Source organism: Acartia tonsa, chromosome 5, assembly GCF_053477335.1.
Source record: "Acartia tonsa isolate MP-2025a chromosome 5, ASM5347733v1, whole genome shotgun sequence".
In the NCBI taxonomy this organism is placed as follows: Eukaryota; Metazoa; Arthropoda; class Copepoda; order Calanoida; family Acartiidae; genus Acartia; species Acartia tonsa.
This window is the reverse complement of record NC_137264.1, coordinates 38,313,124-38,340,852: the sequence shown is the minus strand read 5'-3', so window position 1 is coordinate 38,340,852 and position 27,729 is coordinate 38,313,124. Positions and strand designations below refer to the sequence as shown.

The window sequence follows — 27,729 nt, the reverse complement described above, 5'->3', positions numbered from 1 at the left end:
AAAAAAAATTGTGGGGATTTTTTTTTGGGTACCAAGAAAAAAGCCTAAAACCACCACAGGACCAGTAGGTATATTCCCTGAAGAGTAGAATCCGATCGGTTCAGTGGTTACCGAGATCTTAAGGGACGGACAGACGGACAGACAGACAGACGGACGGACGGACAGACATCATTCTACTTTGTATTATAGATTAATTGATTACTTCCGCACCCACTACCTCAGGTGACGCTAGAGGCCTCTAGGTACATAGCCAATTTTTCGCAGTTTTTACTACAATTTAACCTTTAATTGTGCATTTAAAATAAATATTCATCAAAAGATTAAGAAAATTAAACATATAATAATAATTTTATATTTTACATTATAATATACAAAAAAAATAACAAATCACAAAAATTCACATGTAAAATACATATTTACAAAATTATAAATATTATCCACAAAATGAAGGAGTAGGGGTTAGGATTTGTTTCTACTGGATACCAAAATAATTTATTGCATCGTACTATAGACAGATTTTCACGGATATTAAAATGAATAATCATAAGTTTAAAGTCATTTTTGTTAGCCCCTAGTGGCCGAAAATCCTGACTAACAAAACTTGCATTAATTTTATGTTTTTTATATTTTAATATTCCTGGAAAGTTGTCTGTAATACATGCCTTTTTAGTATGGTGAAAACCGGTTCTTACCCAGCGGATAGTTATAGGTTTTCTAATCCATACTGAAAATGTTTATGTTGTATTTTAGAGTGGAGTTAGGTTAGGTGCGTGCACAGATATTTTTCAGGCTCGAGGGGGGAGGGGGTAAGGGCCAAAGGAAGTTTATTTTAAGTAGACAAAATTTTCACTAATTTAATGTTTTTACCGTTTTCAATAGTTTATCATTTTTTTTCACCAATTTCATTATTTACATATAGATACATTTAAATTTTATAAATATTGACAAGGATGACAACATCCATAAAAGCGAAGCTCTGTAACGGTAGGAAAAACGGAAATCTGTTGAAAAACTGCTTAAATACAGAATACCTATTGTTCAGAAACATACTTACATTTTTAGCACTTGATTATAGAGATACAATGTACTTTTTTTGTCCCTAATTATAGAAAAGCTTTGCTTTTAAAATTGCATAAATTATATTTAATAAATAACTGACTAGCATTACAAACATTTGCACAGAATTGAAAGAAAATTATAAAAAGAAAAAAATTGTCATTATGGCCTCGAAACCGATTAATATCCGCTGGATTTAAACCGGTTCTCAGACATACTTAAAAACCATGTATAACACATCGCATTACAGACAGTTTTCCACGATTATTAAAACAAAATTTTAAAAAATCGTTTTTTATATTCGCAGAAAGCTGTCTTTAATACGATGCGATGAATAACTTAAATTTGAGACTTTAAAAAATCTCGAAACCTTATAAATATTTTGCTCTGTGCATTTTCCATAATTGACTAGCGTTGTGTTTCTGGATGGCAAGTTTTTGGCGGGTTAAAATTTTTATTTAAATTACTCCATCAGAGACAGTCTAGGTTTCGAACAAACACCTAAAATGTTAAAATGATTTAGTTTTTAAAGGTAGAATTCAAAATTTACATTATAATTTACATACACATTTAAAAGCACCTGAGAAATAAACTTTAATTTGCCATTATACTGGAAATTAAACTGCTGGTACCCAAAGTTTTATAACCAGGTTGTTTTATTCATTGGTAAAAAACTTTGGGGACAATTATAGAATTTTAATTGGTTGGTTTGAGTAGTATCTAAACTTCATTTCCATCTACAGAAGGGGTAACTTTGTTAATCATAAGATGGGATATTTATAAATTATCAATTTACCGTCAATTTCTTATTTCTTGAAATCTCTGATATTTTAATGAAAATATACAAAAAGAAATATTTATTGCTTTAAGATATCTTCACCCTCCCAACGCCCAACATGTTTATAAATTAAGCCTTGTATAAATAGTGGGGGGAGAAATGGTTGTAGATTATATTTTATGTACCTGTCCTCCCATGCATCTCTGCCAGCGACACGCAATCTCCAGGCTAGTCTCATCTACAGAAGAAAAAAACATTATTTCTCGCATTGTATTATAAACAGCTTTCCTCGGATATTAAATGTACAATAAATGTAAGATAAAAACCAGTTTTTTAGCCTTGAGATGCCGAAGGACAAACGAAAATAAACACTTGTAGAGTGTCAGAACTGATTAATCAGGATATAAATGTATAAAAGTCGAAACATGATTGTAAGTAAATTTATTGAAAAACTGCTTATATACATACATTATAATGATTAAGGACATACATTATTAGGATTGGATTATAGAGATGTTTAGCTTGCAACAAAGTCTTTGTTGTCTAGGAATAAGTATTCCAAAATTCCAGATTAATCGGACAGTAATATCACATGAAAATTAGTTGTTTAAAAAGTTAAAAATCAACATGTTGAAAATGGACATTCTGGTAACGATTATAGAGTTGCCACGCTTTCTAAATCGTACCTACCTAACCACTACAAGAATCATCATGCAAAGTTTGAAATCAACAGGACAATTCTAACATGCTTAATAGATCTTTTCATGAAAATACCCTTTTTCGAATTTCAATCTTCTGCTAACCTAAAAAGTTACTTTAGGGGCCTAGAAATATATGTACAAAATTTCAGCTCTCTATCTCTACTGGCGACCTAGCGCCAGGCATGTAAAATATCAACAGATAACGGTAGCACGGCGGTTTTAACAATATCTCAGTAATGTGCAGGTTTTCAGCTTTTCTGCATATTTCAATTTAAACACATAAGGCCAAAGATATTATATCCCAAAAATCTTTTGTCAAAGTCTACTCTAGACCTAGCGCCAGTCAGTTTTCTAAAATCATGCATTTTATACCTGTGAAAAATGAAATCGCCAGCGCTAGGTGTAGAGTATACTTTGACAAAAGATTTTTGGGATATCATATCTTAGGCCTTATGTGTTTAAGTTGAAATATGCAGAACACCTAAATTCACCTTCCAAGCCATTCTCTAAGCATTTAAATATTTTTTTTGAAATAACGGGATTTCAAAACTGCCTTTAGAAAAGGCCTAAAAAATATCTTTTTTTGTCCCTTTTTTCACTGTATATAGTTACAACTTATTAAGATATTATTCTCAGTTAAAAAAAAATTGGCGCTTCCATCACCAAAACCGGCAAAAACAGGCAGTTAAACTTATGAACCCCTACTTAACCCCCTGACAGACCCCCCCTCTATCTCGGCTCCTATTACATATAGAGACGTAAAACTTTTTTCTGGTTGTTCATGTGTATTTTTAGATAATTACTTTTTCTAGTCATAGCGGTCAGACCGCTCCTTATCCACTTTTTAGCGTCCAGCCGCTAAATATTAAAACAGCTGTAGAGCGGCCAATTTTAAAGCTAAGAAAACCAAATTTTATGACAAACTATTATTTTTTATAATAAAAAAATATCTTTTTTGACCATCGCCGAAAAACACCAAATAATGGAAACCGCCAATTTTGGCGGTAAAACGGCCAATTTTAAAGCTAGAAAACCAAATTTTATGACAAACTATTATTTTTTAACGGCCAATTTTAAAGCTAAGAAACCCAAATTTTATGACAAACTATTATTTTTTATAATAAAAAAATACCTTTTTTGACCATCGCCGAAAAATGACAAATAATGGAAACCGCCAATTTTGGCGGTAAAACGGCGGTTGGCGGCGCTAAATAATATTTTTATCTGTTTATAGTTACAACTTATTAGGATATTATTCTCAGTTTAAAAAAATTGGCGCTTCCAGCACCCAAACCGGCAAAAACAGGCAGTTCAACTTCTGTATCCCTACTTAACCCCATAACAGACCCCCCTCTATCTCGGCTCCTGTTACAGATAGAGACGTAAAACTTTTTCTGTTGGTTCATGTGTATTTTTAGAGAAAATTACTTTTTCTAGTCATAGCGGTCAGACTGCTCCTTATCCGCTTTTTAGCAGCCAGCTGCTAAATATTAAAAAAGCTGTAGAGCGGCCAATTTTAAAGCTAGGAAAACCAAATTTTATGACGAGTAATTATTTTTTATAACAAAAAAAAAATAACAAACTACATACAAAAATTGGCTGATTAAGGTCTGGAAAGTGTCAAGACAGTTAATTGTTTAAACTAATGTAATAGATTTTTTATTTTGGTCAGATGCCAGACGCAGACAATTTAAAAAAAATAACATTTAGAAATATTATCAATTTGTCTACAAAGGGTTAACAACAAAATCAAAATATACAAATCTAATTATTAAAAACATCAAGATGATCTTCTCTAAAAATTTTATTTGTAAAGCATTGATATTTTTATCAAATAATATGACAATGATGACAACATTAATAAGTGAATAAATACAGACAAAAAATAGGATGACAACATCCATAAAGACAAAGCTCTAAGATCAGAAGTAAGGACAACTCTCTTGTAATTACTTTTGTAATATTTAATCAACCTTAGTAAAAAAGTAAGATGAAAATTAGGTGTTCAGGTAAAATCCAGCAGGATATAATCCTCCTAGTCTTCAAATAACTTTGAATGGCTCCAGTGTATTTATTTTTTTACTCATAGACTTAAAATTGTAAAATTAAGCTTATCTTACATGCCTACATGACATATTAATTTTTTTTTAAAAATCAGCTGTTGTTTCCAGCTGACCGCAGCCAGTGGCGGCAGTCCATGTAAGCTTTAAATCAATAAAATTTTTTGATAAATATATATTAATTCTTGAGTAATAATAAACTTCCGTGAATAGTAAGGCCATGACCGTTTGGCCACTCCTTGACCGATTTTTAACTGATTTTTTATTTCCTACCTGTAGTTTTGCCGTTTTTAAGCTGCCAGTAGCGGAATTCTAAAACAGCTCTAGACCAGCCAATTTTTATATGTAGTCTTTATTGTGATCATAAACAGATAAAACTAGCGCCGCCAACCGCCGTTTTACCGCCGAAATTGGCGGTTTCCGTTATTTGTCGTTTTTTGGCGATGGTCAGAAAAGATATTTTTTTTGTTATGAAAAATAATTGCTCGTCATAAAATTTGGTTTTCCTAGCTTTAAATTGGCCGCTCTACAGCTTTTTTTATATTTAGCGGCTGGCTGCTAAAAAGCGGATAAGGAGCAGTCTGACCGCTATGACTAGAAAAAGTAATTTTCTCTAAAAATACACATGAACCAACAGAAAAAAGTTTTACGTCTCTATCTGTAACAGGAGCCGAGATAGAGGGGGGTCTGTTATGGGGTTATGTAGGTATACAGAAGTTGAACTGCCTGTTTGGGTGCTGGAAGCGCCAATTTTTTTTTTAACTGAGAATAATATCTTAATAAGTTGTAACTATAAACAGATAAAAATATTATTTAGCGCTGCCAACCGCCGTTTTACCGCCAAAATTGGCGGTTTCCGTTATTTGTCGTTTTTCGGCGATGGTCAAAAAAGATATTTTTTTATTATAAAAAATAATAGTTTGTCATAAAATTTGGTTTTCTTAGCTTTAAAATTGGCCGCTCTACAGCTGTTTTAATATTTAGCGGCTGGACGCTAAAAAGCGGATAAGGAGCGGTCTGACCGCTATGACTAGAAAAGTAATTATCTAAAAATACACATGAACAACCAGAAAAAAGTTTTACGTCTCTATATGTAATAGGAGCCGAGATAGAGGGGGGGGGGTCTGTCAGGGGGTTAAGTAGGGGTTCAGAAGTTTAACTGCCTGTTTTTGCCGGTTTTGGTGCTGGAAGCGCCAATTTTTTTTAACTGAGAATAATATCTTAATAAGTTGTAACTATATACAGTGAAAAAAGGGACAAAAAAAGATATTTTTTAGGCCTTTTCAAAAGGCAGTTTTGAAATTCCGTTATTTCAAAAAAAATATTTAAATGCTTAGAGAATGGCTTGGAAGGTGAATTTAGGTGTTCTGCATATTTCAACTTAAACACATAAGGCCTAAGATATGATATCCCAAAAATCTTTTGTCAAAGTATACTCTACACCTAGCGCTGGCGATTTCATTTTTCACAGGTATAAAATGCATGATTTTAGAAAACTGACTGGCGCTAGGTCTAGAGTAGACTTTGACAAAAGATTTTTGGGATAAAATATCTTTGGCCTTATGTGTTTAAATTGAAATATGCAGAAGAGCTGAAAACCTGCACATTACTGAGATATTGTTAAAACCGCCGTGCTACCGTTATCTGTTGATATTTTACATGCCTGGCGCTAGGTCACCAGTAGAGATAGAGAGCTGAAATTTTGTACATATATTTCTAGGCCTTTAAAGTAACTTTTTAGGTTAGCAGAAGATTGAAATTCGAAAAAGGGTATTTTCATGAAAAGATCTAATGCTTAATCAACAAAAAGAGCTATCCGTTACACGAAAAGAGCTAACCGTTACTGACGAACCTATGGACAGTAAGAGATATAAGTTTTCCGGAATTTTAATGTAGGGAGGAGATTTGAAATCTGCATCAAATTTTAAGGATTTTGTATAAAATTCGTTTTTTGTATAATTCTTTATTTAAAAGCGGAAATACATTTTAAGTTAATTAATTTTGACCAATAGGATAGGTGGATTTTAAACTACCTGCGCTCTAATTGGTTGAATGATGTACGACATCCAATCAGAGCGCAGATTTTTTAAATCCACCAATCACGGATGCCAAAATTAATTAACTTAATTTGTATTTCCGCTTTTAGATAAAGAATTATACAAAAAACGAATTTTATAAAAAATCCTTAAAATTTGATGCAGATTTTAAATCTCCTCCCTACATTAAAATTCCGGGAAACTTATATCTCTCAATGGACAGACCGAACCAATTATTATAGAAAAGCTTCGATTTTAAAAAGTGTAGGCCTTTGGTTGCCCAGGGAGAGAGGGGACTGTAAATTATACTGGACACCAAAGTTTTATAAACATGTTTTCTAATTCGTTATCGCATGAACTTTGGGGACTTGAAATCATAATTGAATTGTACAAACAAGCAATATCCAAACTTTTTTACCAAGGATTATCAGAAGAGTAAATTTTGAATTAACATCTATTTATTGTTGATTGTCCTATCCCTTAATATCCCTGCAGTTACCTGAATCAATGATAAGGAAAGTAGCTGCTGTTAATTACCTGAATCAATGATAAGGAAAGTAGCTGCTGTTAATTACCTGAATCAATGATAAGGAAAGTAGCTGCTGTTAATTACCTGAATCAATGATAAGGAAAGTAGCTGCTGTTAATTACCTGAATCAATGATAAGGAAAGTAGCTGCTGTTAATTACCTGAATCAATGATAAGGAAAGTAGCTGCTGTTAATTACCTGAATCAATGATAAGGAAAGTAGCTGCTGTTAAGTTAATTACCTGAATCAATGATAAGGAAAGTAGCTGCTGTTAATTCCAGACCATACTGCCGCATAAACTGTTTGATTGATCGCCTGACAAAGAGATGGATACTTAAAAATATTTTTTTCAAATTGTTTACTGTTTTGTTAAAAATTTTTTTTAGTTAAAGATATTTTATGTATTCAATAAAGGTTACGTTTTATTCTGTAGAGTAAAAATTAAAGCTCTAAACCATAATAAATGTTTTCTAGTATGGCTTCGAAACCGATTAATATCCATTGGATTAGAACGGGTTCTAAACCATACTGAAAAATCAAATATATCATCATATTATAGATAATTTTGCATGAATATCAAAATAAAAGTCATAAAATTAATAACAGGTTTGTTAGCTCCGTTAAATGGTTTTAATATACTATTTTTTTATTTTAATATCCGTTGAAAGCTGTCTATAACTATTAAATAACTATTTTCTTAACATATATCCTAAGCTATAAAAATATATTTTCTCTCTATAAGGAAGGAAACTACTTTTGCAGTAGTACATTTGACTGTAATTATAAACTGTTCATAGATTATTGGCCACTCATACATTGCATTGATAGGCCAGTATTGTAATTAAAGAATATGGTAAAATGTAAACTGGCCTATCATTGGTCATTTGTATTGTATGACGTCCTTTTTTTATAGGCACTACAAGCTGTTTCATTTTAATTTAAAAGTTTTCATCCCTGGGACCACGTCCATTGGACATCTGAGGACTGCAGGAGTCTGTTGGACCACCCTCTGCCCTGTAGTCTAGCGCGTGCGGTTGCTTCATCACAAAATAACCAAATCTGAACAAAGTTTAAATTTTAGCAAATATTCCTTTGGGTTATATCGATAGAGGCCTCTAGGGGCGATTCCACCAGTAGTAAATATATTCCATATTCTGTACGGGGGTTAGGGTAATTTTTAGTTAGATTTTGTTTATTTCTTAGGAAAAATCTTCCCTAGTATTTTCAATTAGCCAATTAAAGGGATTAGCCAATGTCCGATAAATTGATGTACATTCCCACTGATGATACACATAATTAACCCTTCTGTAGATCAAAATTAGTGGTTGAAACGTTTGGACACTCAACTTAATGAACCAACCTAATTAATAGAAACGTTATAATAAAACTTTTGAGACTACTGTAATAAACAGCCCAATGTCCCCTCCCTCCCTTCATATAATGTATGTTTATCGTACCTATGGTCACCATTGCCTTCCGGAAGAACAAGGGGGAACAGGAGGTCAAAAATGACCTCCCCATCGTCGACAGAGTCACCAGGAATATTGGCTACAAACCAGTGCCAGAACTCAGCTAGACTTCTAAAAAGACATAAAAATAGTTAACATCAGCATTGGAAAAAAAGAGGGAAAAAAAGAATATCACGAAACCTTCATATGATATAAATACCTATAAAAGTCTTTCTCGTATTCATTCGAATCCGGTGGATAGGAACCGGTTCTCATCCATACGAAAAAACTATGTCTAGCATCGTATTATATCCAGCTTTCTACGAATATAGAAATGTACAATCATACTTCGTCACCTCGGGGCTAAAAAAACTAGTTTTAATCTCATAATTGTACATTCTATATCCGCGGAAAGCCGTTTATAATACGATGCGAGAAATAACTATTTTAGCATTATCAAAAAATTATTATATTTGATATCCTTAGATAAGTAGTATCTTCACATAAAAAAGCATCTCATATAGCAGCAAAAAATAACATTTTCTCAATAGTGTAACGCACTGAGTGACGGACAGACGGACGGAAGGACAGACAAGGTCATTAATAGAGTAGCTTTGCTATAAAAAAATGATAACGTAATCTAATGATAGAAAGTATCCTTAATGTAAAATCAGTATAGGATTTTTATCAGGGCTCGGCAGCCGCCTTCTGTTAAATTTTTTAAAGCATCCGGGTTTAAATTTAATCTTAGTTGCGGCTGTCGAGCCCTGTATTCTATGTTAGACGTTAGTTAATGAGATGAAACTGTACCTGTTTTGTCTTGTGTTAATATCCAGGTTGGAGACAACCAGGGTATACAAAGCTCCCTCTTCCGCTGGCCTAGATATCATTGTTCTTGTTAATTCCAAGGCAATTCCATTAAAATTTTTTTATAAACCAACCAAGTTAATATTGCTTGATTCTCTTCTTCAAGAAATGTAAAAATGATTACTAAAAATATTGGGTATAGTCCCTTTCGTAACATCGCACATTATGGGGTGATTCTTCGTATTTTTCACAGTAGCTTTTCTCCTAATTCTAGCCCCTGCGGGGGGGGGGGGCTAACCCTGCGGGGCCAATTACCTAACCCTGTGGGGCAATCACCTAACCCAATATAACCTAATCTAACCCAAAATAACCTATAAAAAGCCATTTTAAAAATACGACGAATCGCCCCATTTACCTACAATTTTGCTTCGACTCTTATATATATATCTTAAAAAAACACACTGTATGTTTACATTCTGCTTATTCAGTTCTGACACTATGCACGTGTTAATGTCCGTTTGTCCTACCATCTCAGAGCTTCGCTTTTATGGGCGTTTTCATCCTTGTTAACATTAAATTTAAGAAATTAATTTCTTTAAATATATATTTTTAGCATTGGCTACATTGGAATAGCCCCTAACTGAACCTAAAACATAAAACAGTTAGGAGGTTGAATCCATTTTTATAGAAGCAGAAAAATAATCAATAATTACGGTTTGACCCTACAAAAAACGTAATATATGATTTCATTTTCCCCTCTCTTGGTAATGATAGCATCATGCCGATAGGATTTTTGTAATGTACTATTCCACTTTCAATAAAGACGAAACTGGAATGGTATTTATAAACATTGATTTCCTTATTTAAATCGACATAATAGTAATGGTATATAAAAAAATTGTAATTATACATAGTATTTTATACAATTTTACGATTAAAATAATTTAAAAATAGTATGTAATATGATTTCAATTATCTCAATGTTAAAAGTGTTAACCACCATTCAAGTTTCGTCTCTCTTGAAAGTGGAATGGTACAAAAATCATATCGGCCTTGGTGATATCATTACCAAGAGAGGGGAAAATGGAATCATACAGGGTGTCCCTCGGAAACTGTTTTTTATTTTAAACGCTTATTTCTCCCTTAATATTTACACCCTGTACATTACGTTTTTAAGAGGGCTAGAACCGAAATCATAGATTATATTTCTGCTTCTATAAAAATGCATAAATATCCAGCAATATGTGAGAAACTGTCAATTAAAAAGTTACCAATAGAATCATAGGCTTGTATTTTGTAGTTTCAGCAGTCATCCGGACAGACGTACAGACCTACCCTTATTATAGAAAAGTTTCGCTTTAAACAGTTACCATTGAATCATAGGTTTGTATTTTGTAGTTTCAGCAGTCACCCGCATTCCAGGAAAGGTTCGCACAGTTCTAAAATATATTGACTATTATTATTTGACTTAATAAAGCAAAGTATATCTACTAAGACGTCAAAGAATTCCCATTGGGTTTTAATCATTTTAAGGAGATTCATGGTTTAATAAGGTATAGTCCTGAAAACTTTATGGTAGTCGTTATGGTGCAGATCGTTCACTTGATCAAAATATAAACATAGCTATCCTTTAAATCGTAATAAAATATTTTCAATTTCAAATACTTTTTATTCATTTGATGACTTTGAGTCCTTATTGATTTAAGTTAAGATTTTCCTTATGTAAATAACAACGACATTTGTTGTATTGTACATTTTCCTTAAATGTATACAGTACAAAGTATCTAATTACAGGATTCTTCCTATTATTGTAAACTTTTTTGTTACGAAGCTACTCTATAATTATAACTAGCAGCTGCACTCCTAGTATTTACAGGATCTGTATTGAAAGGGGTATATAATTGGTAAAAAAATAGCCTAAAAACCATCCTAAGAAACAAAAAAACAGCCTTAAACCATACAGGGACCTTAATAAAGCTTCCTTAAAATTTTCAGTACTATTTGAGATTTTAAGGTTGAGACAATAAACAACCCTACTACTTTATATAATAGGATAGCTAATTGGGATATCTGCCAAAATATTTGGTGTTTTTGACTTTATCAGTTTCAAAAGACTTTACTATATGTAAGATCTATTTGCCTGTTATTGCTGCACTTATTATGGACATATTTGTTCTTTTTATTAAGCTTTTCTATTAGTTTCTTTTAAGAAAGACACGTAGTTAGGAAACCAAGTTGATATAAAAAAGATTAGTTGCGAGTTAAATCCAGTGATGTCATTTCCTAATGAAAAGAAAATATTTACGGCATGATTCCTTTGACCGAATCCGGATTACTGATCCCCCCCCCCTAACCCTTTTTACTTTTAAAACCCTGCGGGCAGCTCTAATCCCGCGTGTGATTATATCATAATCCTTATCTAACTTAACCTTGCCAAAGGTACTGATGGGAAGAGAAAATTAAATGTAAATTATACTGGTTTAATACAGATTTTAAAAACAAATTATCTAATTCGTTGGCTTAAAGTCTTTTTTTGAATTTTTGAAATCTTGTCACAAACTAGCAACGGTTAAACCAACAGATCTATAGTATAGATGTATATACATTCAATTACCTCCCTTTCTTTTTCAATGACCTTTTTCGTCTGCTTCTAAATTGTTTTCTGCTACTTGGCTGTGTTTTTTCAATGACCCAATAGAAAGGTTGCACAAGGTTGATGCGATGGGAAGATACAGTTAATTAACCCTTTCTCCCTCTAGGCTTTAGTGTTTTACTCTAATCTTTTGAGTATATATTGAGTATGAATTCAACATCCATTGTCGTCTCCCTTAAAATCTCTGGAAATGCACATACCTTTTTTCTCAAAGTATTGTTTAAAGGTCCACATAATGTAATGGGATATTGTCATATTTATCAATAAATTGTCAAGTCATAATAATTAAGACAGAAGTTTGAACGGGGATAGTGGAAGATTTTAGAGATTTTAATCAACAAATTATGTTTTAATATTTGTCAGAAAATTTATAGGATGTCTATTTAAAACCTTTTGCTGTTATTATCGGTTCAGTTCAGTAGTTATTGAAATCTTCGGACAAAAAAATAATACTTTTTAATAGGATAACTCTTTTTACGGCATGTAGATGATATGACAGTTAAGAATACTGTATTTAAATGCCAAAATCAATATATACTAAAAAGAAAAAATATACATATCCATGTTTAAAATTAAATGAATATGTTTGTCCCCGTCCATCCATGTGACTGACAAAATAGTAAATGTTATGACTTATGACAATTTATTTCCTGCTCAAGAAACTATGATGTACTTTAACTTGTCATAACAATGATCAAGATTACACCAAGAGAGAAAATTGTGCTGTTTATTACACTAGTCCCCAAAGTTTCATAATAACGTTATCTTATCCTTATAGGCTTAACAACTTTGGAAACTTTTGTTAATTTAAATTGGTTGGTACATTAAGTTTGTCAAAACGTTTCAACCGCTAATTGTAATATACAGACGGGGTTATTTTAAGTATCATCATTGGGGACGTAATAAACTTTTAAGTCCCTTTCCGAAGAGCATCCAGTATATATATCTTACTCTGTCAGTCCGTCAATCATGCAACCAACTCCTTATAGATATCTTTATAAATGTTTCGTTATTTTCTTTTATATTTTATCTATAATACAAAGTAGCTTGATGTCTGTCCGTCCCTTAAGATCTCAGTAACAACTGAAACGATCAAATTCTACTCTTCGGGGTATATTAAGCTATTTTCTTGAGGGGTGGGACTTCTCTTTTTTATGATCACTGAACTTTTGCTATAGAATTCAATTTCTCCGTTTATTTTTTTGTGCTTTGCTTCTTATGGATGTTGTCATGATTGTTTATAAAATGCTAATGGCTTCGTGCCTAGCCTCTTGGGGCTTTTAAAGAGAAATTGTTTATAAATTAAAATTTTTAAAAAAGTTTTCCTTTCTTATGGGTATTGTCTTTGGTTGGGAGGGGGGAGGGGGTATCCGAACCCTAAAGAATATAGCTTAAAACCACCGCAGTAACTATATTCCTAGAAGAGTAGAACCAAATCTGTTCAGCAGTTCCCGAGACAGACGGACAGACAGACAATCTGACAGACAGACGGATACACCGACACACAATCAGTCAGACGGACAGACAATCAGACAGAAAATCAGACAGACAATCAGACAGACACACAGTCAAACATCATTCTACTTTGATTTATATATCATTTAGTACCTGTAAGTAAGATCTAAGGGGTATAGAGGAGGTTTGTCGATGACATCCGGAATCATTTCATTTCCAATAAATATATCACCAACAACTTGAGTCAGCTTCTCTTCACACTGTTGAATTCTGGGGCCTGGGGAAAAACAATATAAGTTTTGTAAAAAGCGGTAGGACAAACGAACATTAACACTTGTATAGAGTTAGAACTGAATAAATAGAATAAATGTATGCGTCTAAACAAAATTGTAAGACAATTTTTAGCAAAACATTTTTAACAAAACTGCTTAAATACAGGATATTATTTAAGGACATACTTACATATTTAGGCCTTTATTAAAGAGATGCATCGCTTATAACATTATACCTTGATGTAATGGGAATCATAATTTAAAAAATCAGATGATTGTTAAAAAAAAGTTAAAAGTCAACATGATTCAACGGTTTCTAGTAACGGTTATAGAGTTGCTACGCCTTGTAAATCGTACCTAACTATTATAGGAATCACCATACAAAGTTTGAAAAACATTAATAACAAAGAAAGTTTTCCAAGAACGTCCTCGCTTTTTTTTGAGGGCGTTTATATAAGAGTTTTAAAGTTTTGAGGGGGGTCGGGGTATCTATTGTATTGGTTTTTTTTTATTTTGAAGGGTGTAAAATGATATGTGTAAAAGTTTGACGTGAAGTTCTATTTTTTTACTAATAAGACTCCTTTTTATTTAGTCTTTAACTAATAAGTCTATTCTAGAAGATTTTTAAGTATTTAAAATCATTTACATTTAAGACAATTGAACTTGTAACGTTCAAATTATACTAATTATATCTGATAAAAAAAATAAATTAATTTAGACCTTTTCCCCCTTCCAAAAAATTATAAAATACATTTGATAATAAATCTGAATAACAGTCTGTGTTGGTTTTATTAAAAAATAACCGTTGGTACTTTTTTGGAGGAATTTAATTATCTTTTTAAAATAATATTTTTTTTCTTTTTTGTTCACTAAAAATGTATGATTTTTACTATGATAATATAGGTACAATCATATTTTAGTAAAGCTCCGAATCCGATTTATTTTCGATGAATTAAAACCGGTTCAAACCACACTTTAAGAAACTATTTTCGTATTACAGAAAGACTTCTCCAGTGATAATAAAATTAAGATCATAAAAACATATTAGTTTTTAATTTACTAACCGCGAAAAATTGTTTATGATACAATGCGGTAAATAAAATAATGAAGACTTTTCCTCTTTATATTAAGATCCTAAATAGATTTGGAAATAAATCATTATCTTTCTGAGGAAGTTATAACTGAATATAATCTTTACTTTAAGACAATAGAAATGCTTTCAACATCTCAACTTTTATAGTTGTCCAGTTAATTTGTGTTGCCAAAGGCGATTTCTTAATAAAATCATCACACAAAAAAATATGTTTTGTATTTTTAGAACTTTAATTTTAACTTCCTGAAAGATTAGATGAAGTTGTAAATTGATTCGAAGTATTATTTAAACTAAAATATATACGCCTATATAATATTCTAGTGGCTTCGCCATTGGCCTTTAGTGCCCCAAGAGGTATTGAGAAGCAATCATATTTTTACCCGGTATTTGTAGGGGAGGAATTTTTTCTTTGGGGAAGGGGTTCCAAGACTAAAACTTAATTATATATATGCACCGGTGTCCTGGATAGGAAACAGGTTTTTTTTGACATACGTCTCACAAGACCTATGTAGTCAAGACCGGGAGTCAATGACGGTTCAGTACATGACTTTCGTTAAATCACAGCTGATCATTTTTGTGGATTTTTTTGAAAATTTCTTTTTTACCCAAAAGTTCATAGTTTTTCCCCATAAAATCTCAATTTTCTCACATTTGCTGCTTAGTTAGCATAATTAACACAAGAAAAGTATAATAAGTAACAGCTGTACTGAAAATTGTGCTATCACCTATAACAAGATCTTTCAAAATCAATGGAAAAATATTTTTAGTCAGGAATTGAGTAAGAGTTAATTATATGATTCAACTATCTGACTTTGCCTTTGACTAAGCAACATAATGGTTTTGCCCTCAAATTTCTTTCACAAAAACTTTCTCTCCTATCAATCCACCTGTTGAAACTCTTTGATCCATGTTTCAAGACGTTGAAGTTACTGTCCATGTCCTTCAACTTTAACAAGTATGCTTCATAATACTGTCCACTAAACAGGGTACCTCTCTCCACCCTGGTGTAGCTAGATCTCTATTCTAGCTGGCTGACATAGTTCACCCAGCCTATAAATCTTGATGGAAGTTAGTTTAGAATTCTGACCTTGTTTGTTAATCATCAATTTCACACACTTTTGACTATTTCTTCAAAGTTCATTTCAACTTCCCATTTTGGTACTTGTTTGCTATTGAGCTTCTGGCTTGACTTTTGCCACATGAAGGGACTACCTCAAGATTCAGAATAAAATTTCAAGTATTCTTACTTTTTACTTCCTTCGGTTTCATAGAACCAGCTACTGTCATGAGAGATCTTTCCATGGGTGAAAGCCTAGACTGCCATGCATCTAGCTACATGGTCTATAAGACTCCCTTGCTTCAGCTAAGAGCTCCTGTCCTCTCATTCTCTATTACTCAGAAATTCAACATGGTTTCTGACTACTCTGCTGATTGATATGCTAAAGTCAGGTGGGTCTATGATTCCAAATCTAACACCATTTGATAGACAAACTGCCCCTTATTCTTGCTTTGCTAATCCTATATTGTGGTCTTCCTATTTAACACCTTCTTAGGTCCCTTTACTACTGGTAGCTTTTAGGAAGGGTAGTATTGATCTGCTTAGGACAGAAAACTTGCCTGTGTTTTATTTTCGAATTGGGTTTTGAAGTCACCATTGAAAACCACACTTGCATGAAATCCAGATATGATCATGTAACCAGCAATCACATACACTCTAGTCATAAGCAACTATTATTTTCTTCAAGCTACAAGCCAAGTGCTTTTCTGTCATTTAGCTGCTCTTACATTCATGAGTCAAATCAACATAATGTTTGAATACACTAACTTACAAATTATCCATCCAGCTTAGAATCCAATATGTATCTATAATTATTATGTAGGTTCACCTATGAAAACCTTGACAAGACTTTTACTTAATCTAAATAACACAGTTTGAACCACTTGAAACTCACTTGCTTCAAAGAACACAAGTGTCTACCATGGTTCTAACTATGACATTTAATCAGTAGTAGAGACAACCAGTGTGTACAAAGGGCAGAGACTTAATCAAGACCATCTATACTAACTTTCTGCAAACTCTTTTGAACCAGGGACTGGTTGTATATTTAATTGTAGCCTTGTATAAATGATATTATAGGACTTTGAACATGGCAACTGTGGTTATGGACATATGTTATACCCCAAGCAGATATTGTTTTGATGTTGAGACATTAAATCAGCCAGGAACCAATATTGAGCGGGATAACTTTTTTAATATTTCAAGGAAAACTTGGAACAGAATCATTGCTGTTTCTGAAGCATGTTTGTATTAACTTCATGAGTGGAATCTCAGAGAGTGGTCTTTTCACAGTCAGAAACTATGTTTTAACAATATAATATGTCATGAGGCATGCAACAGGAACATGAAATATTTTTTAAAGATAATTACGAAAGCTGTTTAGACATCAATTCAAATATTAACTTCAAATAACTCTGATTTCATTTCTAGACTACAAATCTTAGATTATTCAATTGATTCTTAAAGATTTTGTTATTGATGATAACACAGTCTTTAGGTTCAGCTGTATTTATTATAGTTTTCTTGCATAAATTTAGGCTAACTAAGCTGCAAATGTGAGAAAATTGTGATTTTTTTGGGAAAAACTATGAAAATTTGGATATAAAAGTAATTTTCAAAAGAAGCCACAAAAATGATCAGCTGTGATTTAACGAAAGTCATATACTGAACCGTCATCGTCTCCCGGTCATGGCTACGTAGGTCTTGTGAGACGTATGTAAAAAAAAACCTGTTTCCTATCCAGGACACCAGTGTATGCTCTGCTCCTAATCGTTCTCGAAATCTTTGTTAACTTAAATAAATTTGATATTTCTAATCATAAATCATAAAAAAAGTCTAAAACCCCAAAAATGCATTATGCTTAAAAACGGTTCCAGCACAAACGCAGGAGTGTAAAAATATTAATTTAAGAAAGACTTTTTATACAGGTTAGTATAGGTTAGAATATAAAAATACAAATAAGCCCCCACAGGGGTTAGGCATTTAAATAACCTAAAATATGGTTTTAAATAGTTTGGGTTAGGTTAAGTTTCCACTCCCGCGTTTGTCCACTCCAAAGTATGGAACTCTTGCGTTTGTCCTAGGACCCTTAAAAAGGACAAACGGACTTACTGGTAATATTTCTAGAGGTACCAATCTCTCTAAAACATATCTAACTGTTAGAGAAATTACATGCCATTGCCAAACCTAAATTCACTATAAGAGCTATCCGTTACGGACATCGTACAGACAAACGGACTAACCCTAGTTATCGAAAAGTTTCACTTTTAATAAAACAGATATAAACGGCTGAGACGTGCTAATTTTTTTATTTGGAATCGTATATAATTGAATTTGCTTGTAGCTGTCTATAGTTCCCTTGCAAGATGGGGATATATGTTACTGCTTTTGGCCTACCTATTCTATTGACGTCAGAAAATACCCTATACCCCTCCTATTTTCTAGGTGTTTTCTTTTCCCCTTCCCTTTCTCTTTCCCTCTACTATGACGTTACTAGCATAGGTAGGCCAAAAGCGGTGACATCTATCCCCATTTTCCTAGGGCACTAACACATCTACAATTTGCTTACCTTCAAATGTCTGTGACACCGTTTTCTTCTGTGATTGTGCGGCGAGGGCAGCTCCAGCGGTCAGCGGGGCCAGGCGCAGACGGTTAAAATCAACTGCAAAGTCTTCAATCAAACCTTCAGAATAATATGTGTGTTTGTGTGGGTGTTAGTGGTGTTTTAGTGTGTTTAGGTGTATTATTAGTGGGTGTAAGACAGGGGTAAGTCAATGGTGGAATATTTATTTTCCATCTAATAATAATATTACTTTTGCATAAGTTTATATTTAAAAAGTTTCCAAAAAGAGTTTTGCAATTTTCTATGTATAGTTTTTTGTTTTCATGATCCTATTGACTTTTCCCTTCTTGGTGTTAGATGGTAAGTTTTAGGGAAATCTTATAGTAAAAAAATCAAAGTATCTAATCATTGAATTAAATTCTCAATAAAACAAAAGTCATTTTCCGAGACAAATCATTTTCCTTGTAATATTAAACTTTTTAAAGGGGTTCAGTACCAAATTTACCCCTTATTTTTAACACAAGATTGAAATTAATGGGGGTTTAGTTTTTTTTGTTTATTTCTTTTGAACATGTTAGGTTAGGTTATATTGGGCATTAGGTAACCAAAAGGGTTAAGGAATCCTGAAGTGGTTAAGAATAGGAAAAAAACTATTAACCCGTTAGTTTGCAGCTCATACCAATAACGAAATTAATTCGGAAAAAAATCACGAAACCTATAAGTGTTTTTCAGCTGTCGTTGGGGGGCAACACATCGTAAAATTGACGACCTCTCCATTTGCCCCCCAAATATTATTTTAGATTTAATTCCCTTGTTGGTTATACCTTATTCCTGGTTAGTTTGTATTAGTTTTGTGGTATAATTTTTTTTGTTTATAGTATGTTTCAATTCATGCTGTATGTTATTTATAATTATGTTTCGTAAAATGCTTTGATAAAGTCACCTACTAAAAATGTGGTGTTAAAATGAAGAATACTTTTCTTAAGCCAATAAATTACCTTAAAAATCTCTGCATAATTAATCAAATTCTTTGCTAAAATCATGTATTCAAAAAATGTAATGGTCACAAATACCAGTATCTCAAATCTTTTATTGGTTTTTTTTTAGACTATCGGCTACGCCCATAGAAGCCTCTAGGGACAACTAAGTTGGGGAAGGAGGGGAGTCTAACTTCCTCCCATTTTCAATTATTTTTAAAACAAGGAATTTTTTTTTTTCTGGGGGGTGGGCAGTTTTTAATTGGAGAGTGTAGATACCCTCTCACAAAATAGATAAAGACCCTCCCTGGACCTGTAACAAGCTTCAATGTTAAGGAAAAAGCGGTAAGCGAGATCTTTTGCTACAGATTAAAATAGCTTACTACTTTATATGTATAAAGGATGTAATAAGTATAGATGTATTATCCAGACAACTATCTGGCCCCATTCTTGGGAACCATTCTTCTGCTCTTTCTAGCGACTTGGCTGTGTTAATATTCACGATGCTATTAGCTTATATTATTAGCTTATATTCTAAGATGTAATAATTGAAAGTTAGCACAGTTTCCCCGGGGTGGGGAGATACAGTTATTTGGCTATGTATGACGTACGTATTAGAAAGTTCCAAAATTGTAAAATAAGAAGTATTCTTATTCTATTATATGAAAAAATAATAGCTTTTGTCTGTAGCAAAGGATTTCTCTAACTGTTGAACCGATGTGGTTCTGCTTTACACCGAAGGTGCTTATAGGCCAAGGGAAGGTTTTTAACTATTTTGGGGGATGATATCTCCACTCTTCCAAAAAACTTTTTAAAATTTAAATCGGTACTGGGTTTGTGAGCTTTCTCCCCCCTTCCCTTAAAAAGTCACTAGAGGTTTCTAGTAGAGTAACCGCTTGTAAAGTTAATAAAGTATCTAAAACCTTTTCATGGACAAGAGTTAAGTTAATGAACATTTTGTGTTAGTAGTGTTGGGTATTAAAGTGTTGTATAACATGCTTATATTATGAATGGATATTTCATTACTTAGATCTTGCACCAGATTTTCATGTTCTCTAACATGTTACCGAAAAGACCCGCAGGGGAAGAATCCCGCAAAGATAGACCCCGTAGGATTTTATCTCTCGTCAGAGGGTAGGAACGCTTTTTTTTATTTAAAAAAATACATAGTAAAAGGATATTATTGTTATTTGATTAAAAACTATTATGGGCCAGGATTTTAACCAACTACGTATATTATATAAAAATAGTATAAATGACATGCACTGTATTTAAAAAAAATGTTTCAATTCCGTGTTATAAAAAAAATTACTATAAAATGTTTCTTAAAAATTTTATATTGATATTCAGCTAATTTATCAATTTAAATTATTTTATGTATCTTTCATTTTCAACAATTTTAGGATATACATAATTTAATTAAAGAAACATTACATAATTCAAATTGATAAAAATAAATAAATATTAATGTGTCTTTTTGTGTGAAAGGTATTAAACTCAATTTAACTGAATTTTATCAGAATTAATTTGCTTAAAATCAAATAGATAGATAAAATACTGATATAAAAGCACAAAGTCTCAAATTCAGAAAAAAATGCAAACTGTTATTTCTTAGAAATCTAAAAAGTTAAATAAAATACTTTTCTCGTATTCATTCGAATCCGGTGGATATGAACCGATTCTCATCCATACGAAAAAAACTATGTCTAGCATCGTATTATAAACGGCTTTCTACGAATATAAAAATGTACAATTATAAGATTAAAACTATAATTTTTTAGCCCGTGCCTTTGGCACCTCGGGGCTAAAAAACTGGTTTTAATCTTATAATTGTACATTCTATATCGTCGGAAAGCCGTTTATAATACGATGAAAGAAATAACTATTAAAACATTTTCATTACTCATTTTATTTTTTTTATTAGGTCAACAGAAGTTTTAATCTGTATTTGAGACTTAGGACTAGGGCTTTTCATGGACGTCCAAACTTTTTATTTGGGGGGGGGGGGATAAAAATCTTAACACCCTTCCATTATTTTTTTCTTTGGGGTATAATTGACATTTGAGGAAATTTCGGGGGAAATTTACACCCATTTACCCCTCCCCCCTTTGGATATACTTGGTGCCTTTTAAAAGCTAAGAAAACTATTGATACCTTCATCAATATCGATATTAGGAGTAGGAACTAATCTGGGGTTGATACCATTATCAACTACAGGCGTCACGGCAGAATTTAAACCAACTCCTAAAAAAGAAATGATATAACTTTAAAGTATCTCAAAAATCAGCCACGTGACGTCATAAAAAATATTTAAATGGGATTAAAAGTGGGAAAGAAAACCCCTAAAAAAGATATGGATAATCCCTCATTTTTATGACGTGACATGGCTAATTTTTGAGACACTTTGTTAAGTTACAATACAAGAAAAAGGATCTTTGTCTGTCTGTCTGTGTGTACCGAAAGATCTTGCTAACCACTGAACCGATCTTGTTATCCTTTACAGGGTGGCTTCTCATAGGTCCTGGAAAGGTTTATAACTTTTTTTTGGGAGGGTACTATCACCCTCCCAGGAGCAATCACTCCTAGAAAAAATGACCTCCCCCCATTTTTCAAACTACAATTTAAAGGGGGAGTCGACTCCCCCACCCCCGCCCTTTAGGGCCCTTTGTCAAAACTGATTTAAATTTTTATTTCAATATCCATCGAAAGCTGTTTATAATACGACGCGATAAATAACTATTCAAACCTGAAGAAACGGCATTTGAGCTGCCCACGGCATTATTTATATTGCTCATCTGCTTCAAGATCTCATTCATCATGGCCATCTGCTCGGGGGAGACGGCGGCAGCCGCAGCTAGCGTTGCCATGGCATCATTGTTGTTGTTGTTGTTGTTGTTTTCGTTTTGTGGCCGGTAGGATGGGCGGGGGTTGTTGTTGAACAATAGGCCACCAAGATTACCAGGGTTTAGTGATTGAGGCTGAAAAATAAGTAGCTTGTTATAGTAACTATAAAAATGACGTCATACTGGCCTACCATTGGTCAATTAAAATGTGTAGTGACCTGCAAATGGTAATTTAGTTTAATTGGCCAATCATTGGTCATTTGTATTGTATGACGTCATTGACTTGTATAAAGAGCTTTACTATTTTGGATCTACTAAAGCTATTATGTTGCTATATAGGCGGCTAGCGGCTTATCGGCTGAACGTACATGTTATAATTGCAAATGTTATAAAGAATCCTATGGATAAACAGTAATAATAAAGACTTATTTAAAATAGATTTAATTAATAGGCACTATTATATAAAAAGCTTCAGCATTGTAAAATACAGCTTTCTGCTAAACAAATATTTTAAAACCTAATGTAATAAAAAATCATAAACTTATTCTAAAAAAGGAAGATCTTTATTCTTTATAGTGTCTATATAAAAAAGGGATAAATTAAAAAAAAATCTAGGCCTGAGTATCCCGAAAGACGTCATATTATAATAATGGACTATTATGACGTCATTCGGGATACTTCGACCAAAAGTTTTTAAATTTATCCCATTTTTTATAGGCACTATGAAGAACTTCAGCCTTGTCAAATTATATTACAGCCTTCTGCAAAATAAACATTTTCAAACATGACTTAAGAGAAAATTATAATTGTAATCTAGGACAGGAATTATTTTTATGTATTATAATTCAAAGTTAGAATCAATTTATCGTCCATTGTCTTTTTGATCCTAAAATACGAGGTCCTTGTAGACACATAGTTAAACAATCAGGGAGGAAGGAGACATTGGGCTGTTTATTACCTTAGTCCCCAAAGTTTTAAAATAACGTTTTCTTATTCGTTGACTTAGAAACTTTGGGGACTTAAAAATTTTGATTAGCTGGTTCATTAAGTTGGTTACTATTTTTTATCTACTGAATGTGTAATTTTGTGTATTACCATAGGGTATGTACATCAATTTATCGGCCATTGTCTTATCCCTTTAGATCCCTGGTTTAAAATGAAATACCTGTTTGTTAAAATTGAATAATGGAGCAGATTGTCCTGAGTTTGGTCGAATAGCATTGGCAACACCATCTACTGCGTTAGCACCAGAATAGAATAGGTCACCCTTCAATAGATAAATAGATAGATAGATTAATAGGTTGGCAACACAATCTACTGCGTTAGCACCAGAACAGAATAGTCACCCTTCAATAGATAAATAGATAGATAGATTAATAGGTTGGCAACACAATCTACTGCGTTAGCACCAGAATAGAATAGGTCACCCTTCAATAGATAAATAGATAGATAGATTAATAGATTGGCAACACAATCTACTGCGTTAGCACCAGAATAGAATAGGTCACCCTTCAATAGATAAATAGATAGATAGATTAATAGGTTGGCAACACAATCTACTGCGTTAGAACCAGAATAGAATAGGTCACCCTTCAATAGATAAATAGATAGATAGATTAATAGGTTGGCAACACAATCTACTGCGTTAGCACCAGAACAGAATAGTCACCCTTCAATAGATAAATAGATAGATAGATTAATAGGTTGGCAACACAATCTACTGCGTTAGCATCAGAATAGAATAGGTCACCCTTCAATAGATAAATAGATAGATAGATTAATAGGTTGGCAACACAATCTACTGCATTAGCACCAGAATAGAATAGGTCACCCTTCAATAGATAAATAGATAGATTAATAGGTTGGCAACACAATCTACTGCATTAGCACCAGAATATAGATAGATAAAATCCTTATGATTTTCCTTTGCTTCTCATAGGTCATGAGCAGGTTAATAACTATTTGGGGGGAGGGTGCCACCACCCTTCCAAGAAATTGTCAAATATTATTTTTGGTACACAACTGATCATAACATAGATTGAAACGAATAATTTTCAAGTTATCGCGAAAAAATTTGAACACTTCCAACATTTTCGATATCTAGCTTTTGAAGCATTACAAATTAAAAATAGCAGGAAAAAATGTTTACCTTAAATCTCAAAGCATTGGCTCCAGTCCTAAGGGCTCCGGCTTTGATATCGGTCAACCCACTGATAATGGGCCGCAGGTCAGGCTTACTGAACCCCTTCTGAGGACCATAGCTGGGGGCGCCATACTCCTGGCCATAGGACGGGGAAGGCGGGGGAACTATTTGGGGTAGGGAGGGGGGAGCTGCTTGAGGCTGGGGGGCACCGTACGAGGGAGCGCCGTAGTTCCCTCCCTGGTTTTTTACTCGTATACCAAAAAAAGTGCCTAAATTTGTTATTAATTAATAGTTATTTATCGCATCGCATTATAGACAGCTTTCCGCGGATATTGAAATGAAAAATTGTAAGATTTTTTCAAGTTTTATTAGCCCGAGTGGACTAACATTTTTTATTTAATATTCGTAGAAAATTGTCTGTAATACGATTACATACATGATTTTTCAGTATGGCTAAAAACCGGTAATAATCCAGCGGACAATAATCGGTATTGAAATGATCTAATGCAGGACACATGAAAAAAATACTTTAACAATATTTGATTTAAAAATGATATCATTGGAGCTAATAGTCACTTTTAAGTGAAAATTTTGGATTTTCAATTTTTACCCCCCCCCCCCCCAAATAAAAAAATGCCTCTATTTAATAAAGGCACCCCCAAAATTTTTATTTTCAAAATTCTCCCCCCCCCCAAAAAAAATAAATAAAAAAGCTTGGACGCCCCTGGACGAAACACATGAAAAATAGGGATCTAAAGGGATAAGACAATGGCCAATAAATAAATTGATGTACATCCCCAATAATGATACACAAAAAATACCCCTTCTGTAGATAAAATTTTAGTTGAAACGTTTGGTCATTCAACTTAATCAATAGACCAATCAATCAATCAAAGTTGTTAGGCCAACAAATAAAAAACATTATTTTAAACACTTTGGGGACTAGTGTAATAAACAGCCCATTGTCCCCTCTCTTTCTCTCTCTCTCTCTCTCTCTCTCTCTCTCTCTCTCTCTCTCTCTCTCTCTCTCTCTCTCTCTCTCTCTCTCCCTCTCTCTCTCTCCCTCCCTCCCCCTCTCCCTCTCTCTCTCTCTCTCTCTCTCTCTCTCTCTCTCTCTCTCTCTCTCTCTCTCTCTCTCTCTCTCTCTCTCTCTCTCTCTCTCTCTCTCTCTCTCTCTCTCTCTCTCTCTCTCTCTCTCTCTCTCTCTCTGCATAAAATAATATTCGTTACAAAATTCAAAAAATTAAATTATAACCTGAACTTTGAGATATGTAGCAGAGGAATACAAGAGCTATAGGAGAACCAACCATGATTGCGAGATCTCTACCAAGGTGACTGGCAACTTAATATCTAATAAATAATCAATAAAAATTAATAGTTATAAGCATCGTATTATAAACAGCTTTCCACGGATATGAAAAATTAAAAATTATAAGATTAAAACCAGTTTTGTTGGCCCAGAGACGCAGAAGGCACGGCTAACAAAACTGGATTTAATATTATGATTGTAAAATAATTTTTATATTCGTAGAAAACTGGATATAATGCGATACGATACATGCAGTTTCAGTATGGCTAAGAACCGGTTTAAATCCACCGAGTATGAATCGGTTTCGAAGCCTTACTGGAAAATGTTTTATGTTTAAGGGAAAGTTATCCTTTTTTTCTATCCCGAACTTAAATTTATTGTCCAACGAATGCTTTCTAAAGTTATATGAAACAAACAAATTTGTAAAAATATATTAAACTACAAATAAAATATATTTTACATTTTTTTTCAACAACAACAAAAATAATGTATAATTATTAATAAGATAAAACAATAATAGGTAACAATTAATTTGATTTCAGTACATTTTATAATACATGTTTGATATATTTTTATGTATAGAGATTTCTAAATATTTTAAAATTTGTTTTTAAGAAAGTTAGACATACTTATCTTTCTACATGACTAGCCAGGAATAGTTAATAATCGCATCGTATTACAGACTGCTTTCCACGTATATTAAAATGAAACATTATAAGATATAAACCAGTAATATGTAAGCCCCGAGGGGCCGAAGGCCAGGTCTAACAAAACTGGTATTAATTTTATGAATTTTATCATAGTATTTGTGAAAAATTTTATGTAATACAATGCTATACATGACTTTTTCAGTATTGCTGAGAACCGGTTCTAATCCAGCGGATATTAATCCGTTTCAAAGCCATACTAGAAAACTTGTACCTGCATTTTTGAATAATTTCAATTAATAAATAGAAACTTTAAAGGCAAAATTAAGTATAATACAGTAAAAACAGAAAGTATTTACAAAATAAATAATTGCATTTTTAAGGGGTTAACCTTTTTAGATGTAAAATATAACATCTAGTATTCTGTGTTCCTTGACAAACGCATGATTGACAAACGTCTGAGTAGACAAACGCAAAAGTGTCTAAAACATAAATTATTTTTGTACAGGTTAGGTTAGGTTAGGATATGAATATACAAACAAGCCCCCCGCAAGGGTTAGGCATTTAAAAACCGTTTAGATGATTGAAAATAGGTTAGGTTAAGTGTCCACTCCGACGTTTGTCACTCATGCGTTTTTCTAGGACCTTATTCCGTGCTCTTTTTCACTAATGGCACTTTTAAATAAACCTTTTTACCAAAAATAATAGTGATTTTTGTAGCATAGCCAATGTTTCAATCACGTTATTATTAATCTGTTTGTTTTTCGTGGATTTTTATAAAACTTTTTGGATGATTTTTTTGTTGTTATTTGTTATTACATTGTAGCGGACTGACAAGGTTTATTGTGTTTCCTATGCATCGCTGCCACTCACAAGCAATCTAAAAAAATCAGAATCTAAATATTAAAAACTAGTGACTACACCGTAAAAAAGGCCTCTGGAGGCACTTAAGGAAAGTGATTTAAAGCAGGGATCTAAAGTGATAATAAATTGTTGTACATCCCCAATGATGACACACATAATTATCCCTTCTGTAGATTACAATAAGTGGTTAGTGGTTGAATCGTTTGAACACTCTACTAAATTAACCAAACAATAAAAATTCTATAAAAGCCCCTAAAGATGTTAAGTCAATTAATAAAAGAAAGCGTTTTCTTTATAAAACTTCGGGGACTAGTGAAATAATTAGTCGATGTGTTTTAATGTTTTAACTAGCGGCTACGACCACAAAATGTTTTTGATGCACTTAAGGAGAGTGGGGTGATGAAAGGTCGACTCATTAATTTTTCTAGGGAGGATTTA

The 27,729-nt window shown here is 32.9% G+C and overlaps 2 protein-coding genes across 4 annotated transcripts in view; both read right to left on the bottom strand.

The window, feature by feature from the left end:
* Positions 1–1,097: 1,097 nt before the first annotated feature.
* LOC145319447 (uncharacterized) overlaps positions 1,098–27,729 on the bottom strand; it is a 95,079-nt gene continuing 68,447 nt past the window's right edge. The window contains exons 2-15 of one of the 2 annotated variants that reach the window (XM_080161581.1): positions 25,727–25,821; positions 24,478–24,740; positions 23,494–23,595; positions 22,232–22,463; positions 21,640–21,729; positions 18,515–18,628; positions 13,677–13,800; positions 10,786–10,854; positions 9,419–9,487; positions 8,618–8,740; positions 8,118–8,219; positions 7,402–7,478; positions 2,020–2,072; positions 1,098–1,557 (exon numbers count right to left, since the gene is read on the bottom strand). In XM_080161581.1, coding sequence (XP_080017707.1) covers positions 1,528–1,557; positions 2,020–2,072; positions 7,402–7,478; positions 8,118–8,219; positions 8,618–8,740; positions 9,419–9,487; positions 10,786–10,854; positions 13,677–13,800; positions 18,515–18,628; positions 21,640–21,729; positions 22,232–22,463; positions 23,494–23,595; positions 24,478–24,740; positions 25,727–25,781 — 1,503 coding nt within the window. In that variant the 5' untranslated portion in view covers positions 25,782–25,821 and the 3' untranslated portion in view covers positions 1,098–1,527. The remainder of the gene's footprint in view (positions 1,558–2,019; positions 2,073–7,401; positions 7,479–8,117; positions 8,220–8,617; positions 8,741–9,418; positions 9,488–10,785; positions 10,855–13,676; positions 13,801–18,514; positions 18,629–21,639; positions 21,730–22,231; positions 22,464–23,493; positions 23,596–24,477; positions 24,741–25,726; positions 25,822–27,729) is intronic. The other variant, XM_080161583.1, reaches the window with a different exon arrangement.
* LOC145319446 (uncharacterized) overlaps positions 26,214–27,729 on the bottom strand; it is a 50,915-nt gene continuing 49,399 nt past the window's right edge. For both annotated transcript variants that reach the window (XM_080161579.1, XM_080161580.1), the window contains exon 16: positions 26,214–27,307. In XM_080161579.1, coding sequence (XP_080017705.1) covers positions 27,233–27,307 — 75 coding nt within the window. In that variant the 3' untranslated portion in view covers positions 26,214–27,232. The remainder of the gene's footprint in view (positions 27,308–27,729) is intronic.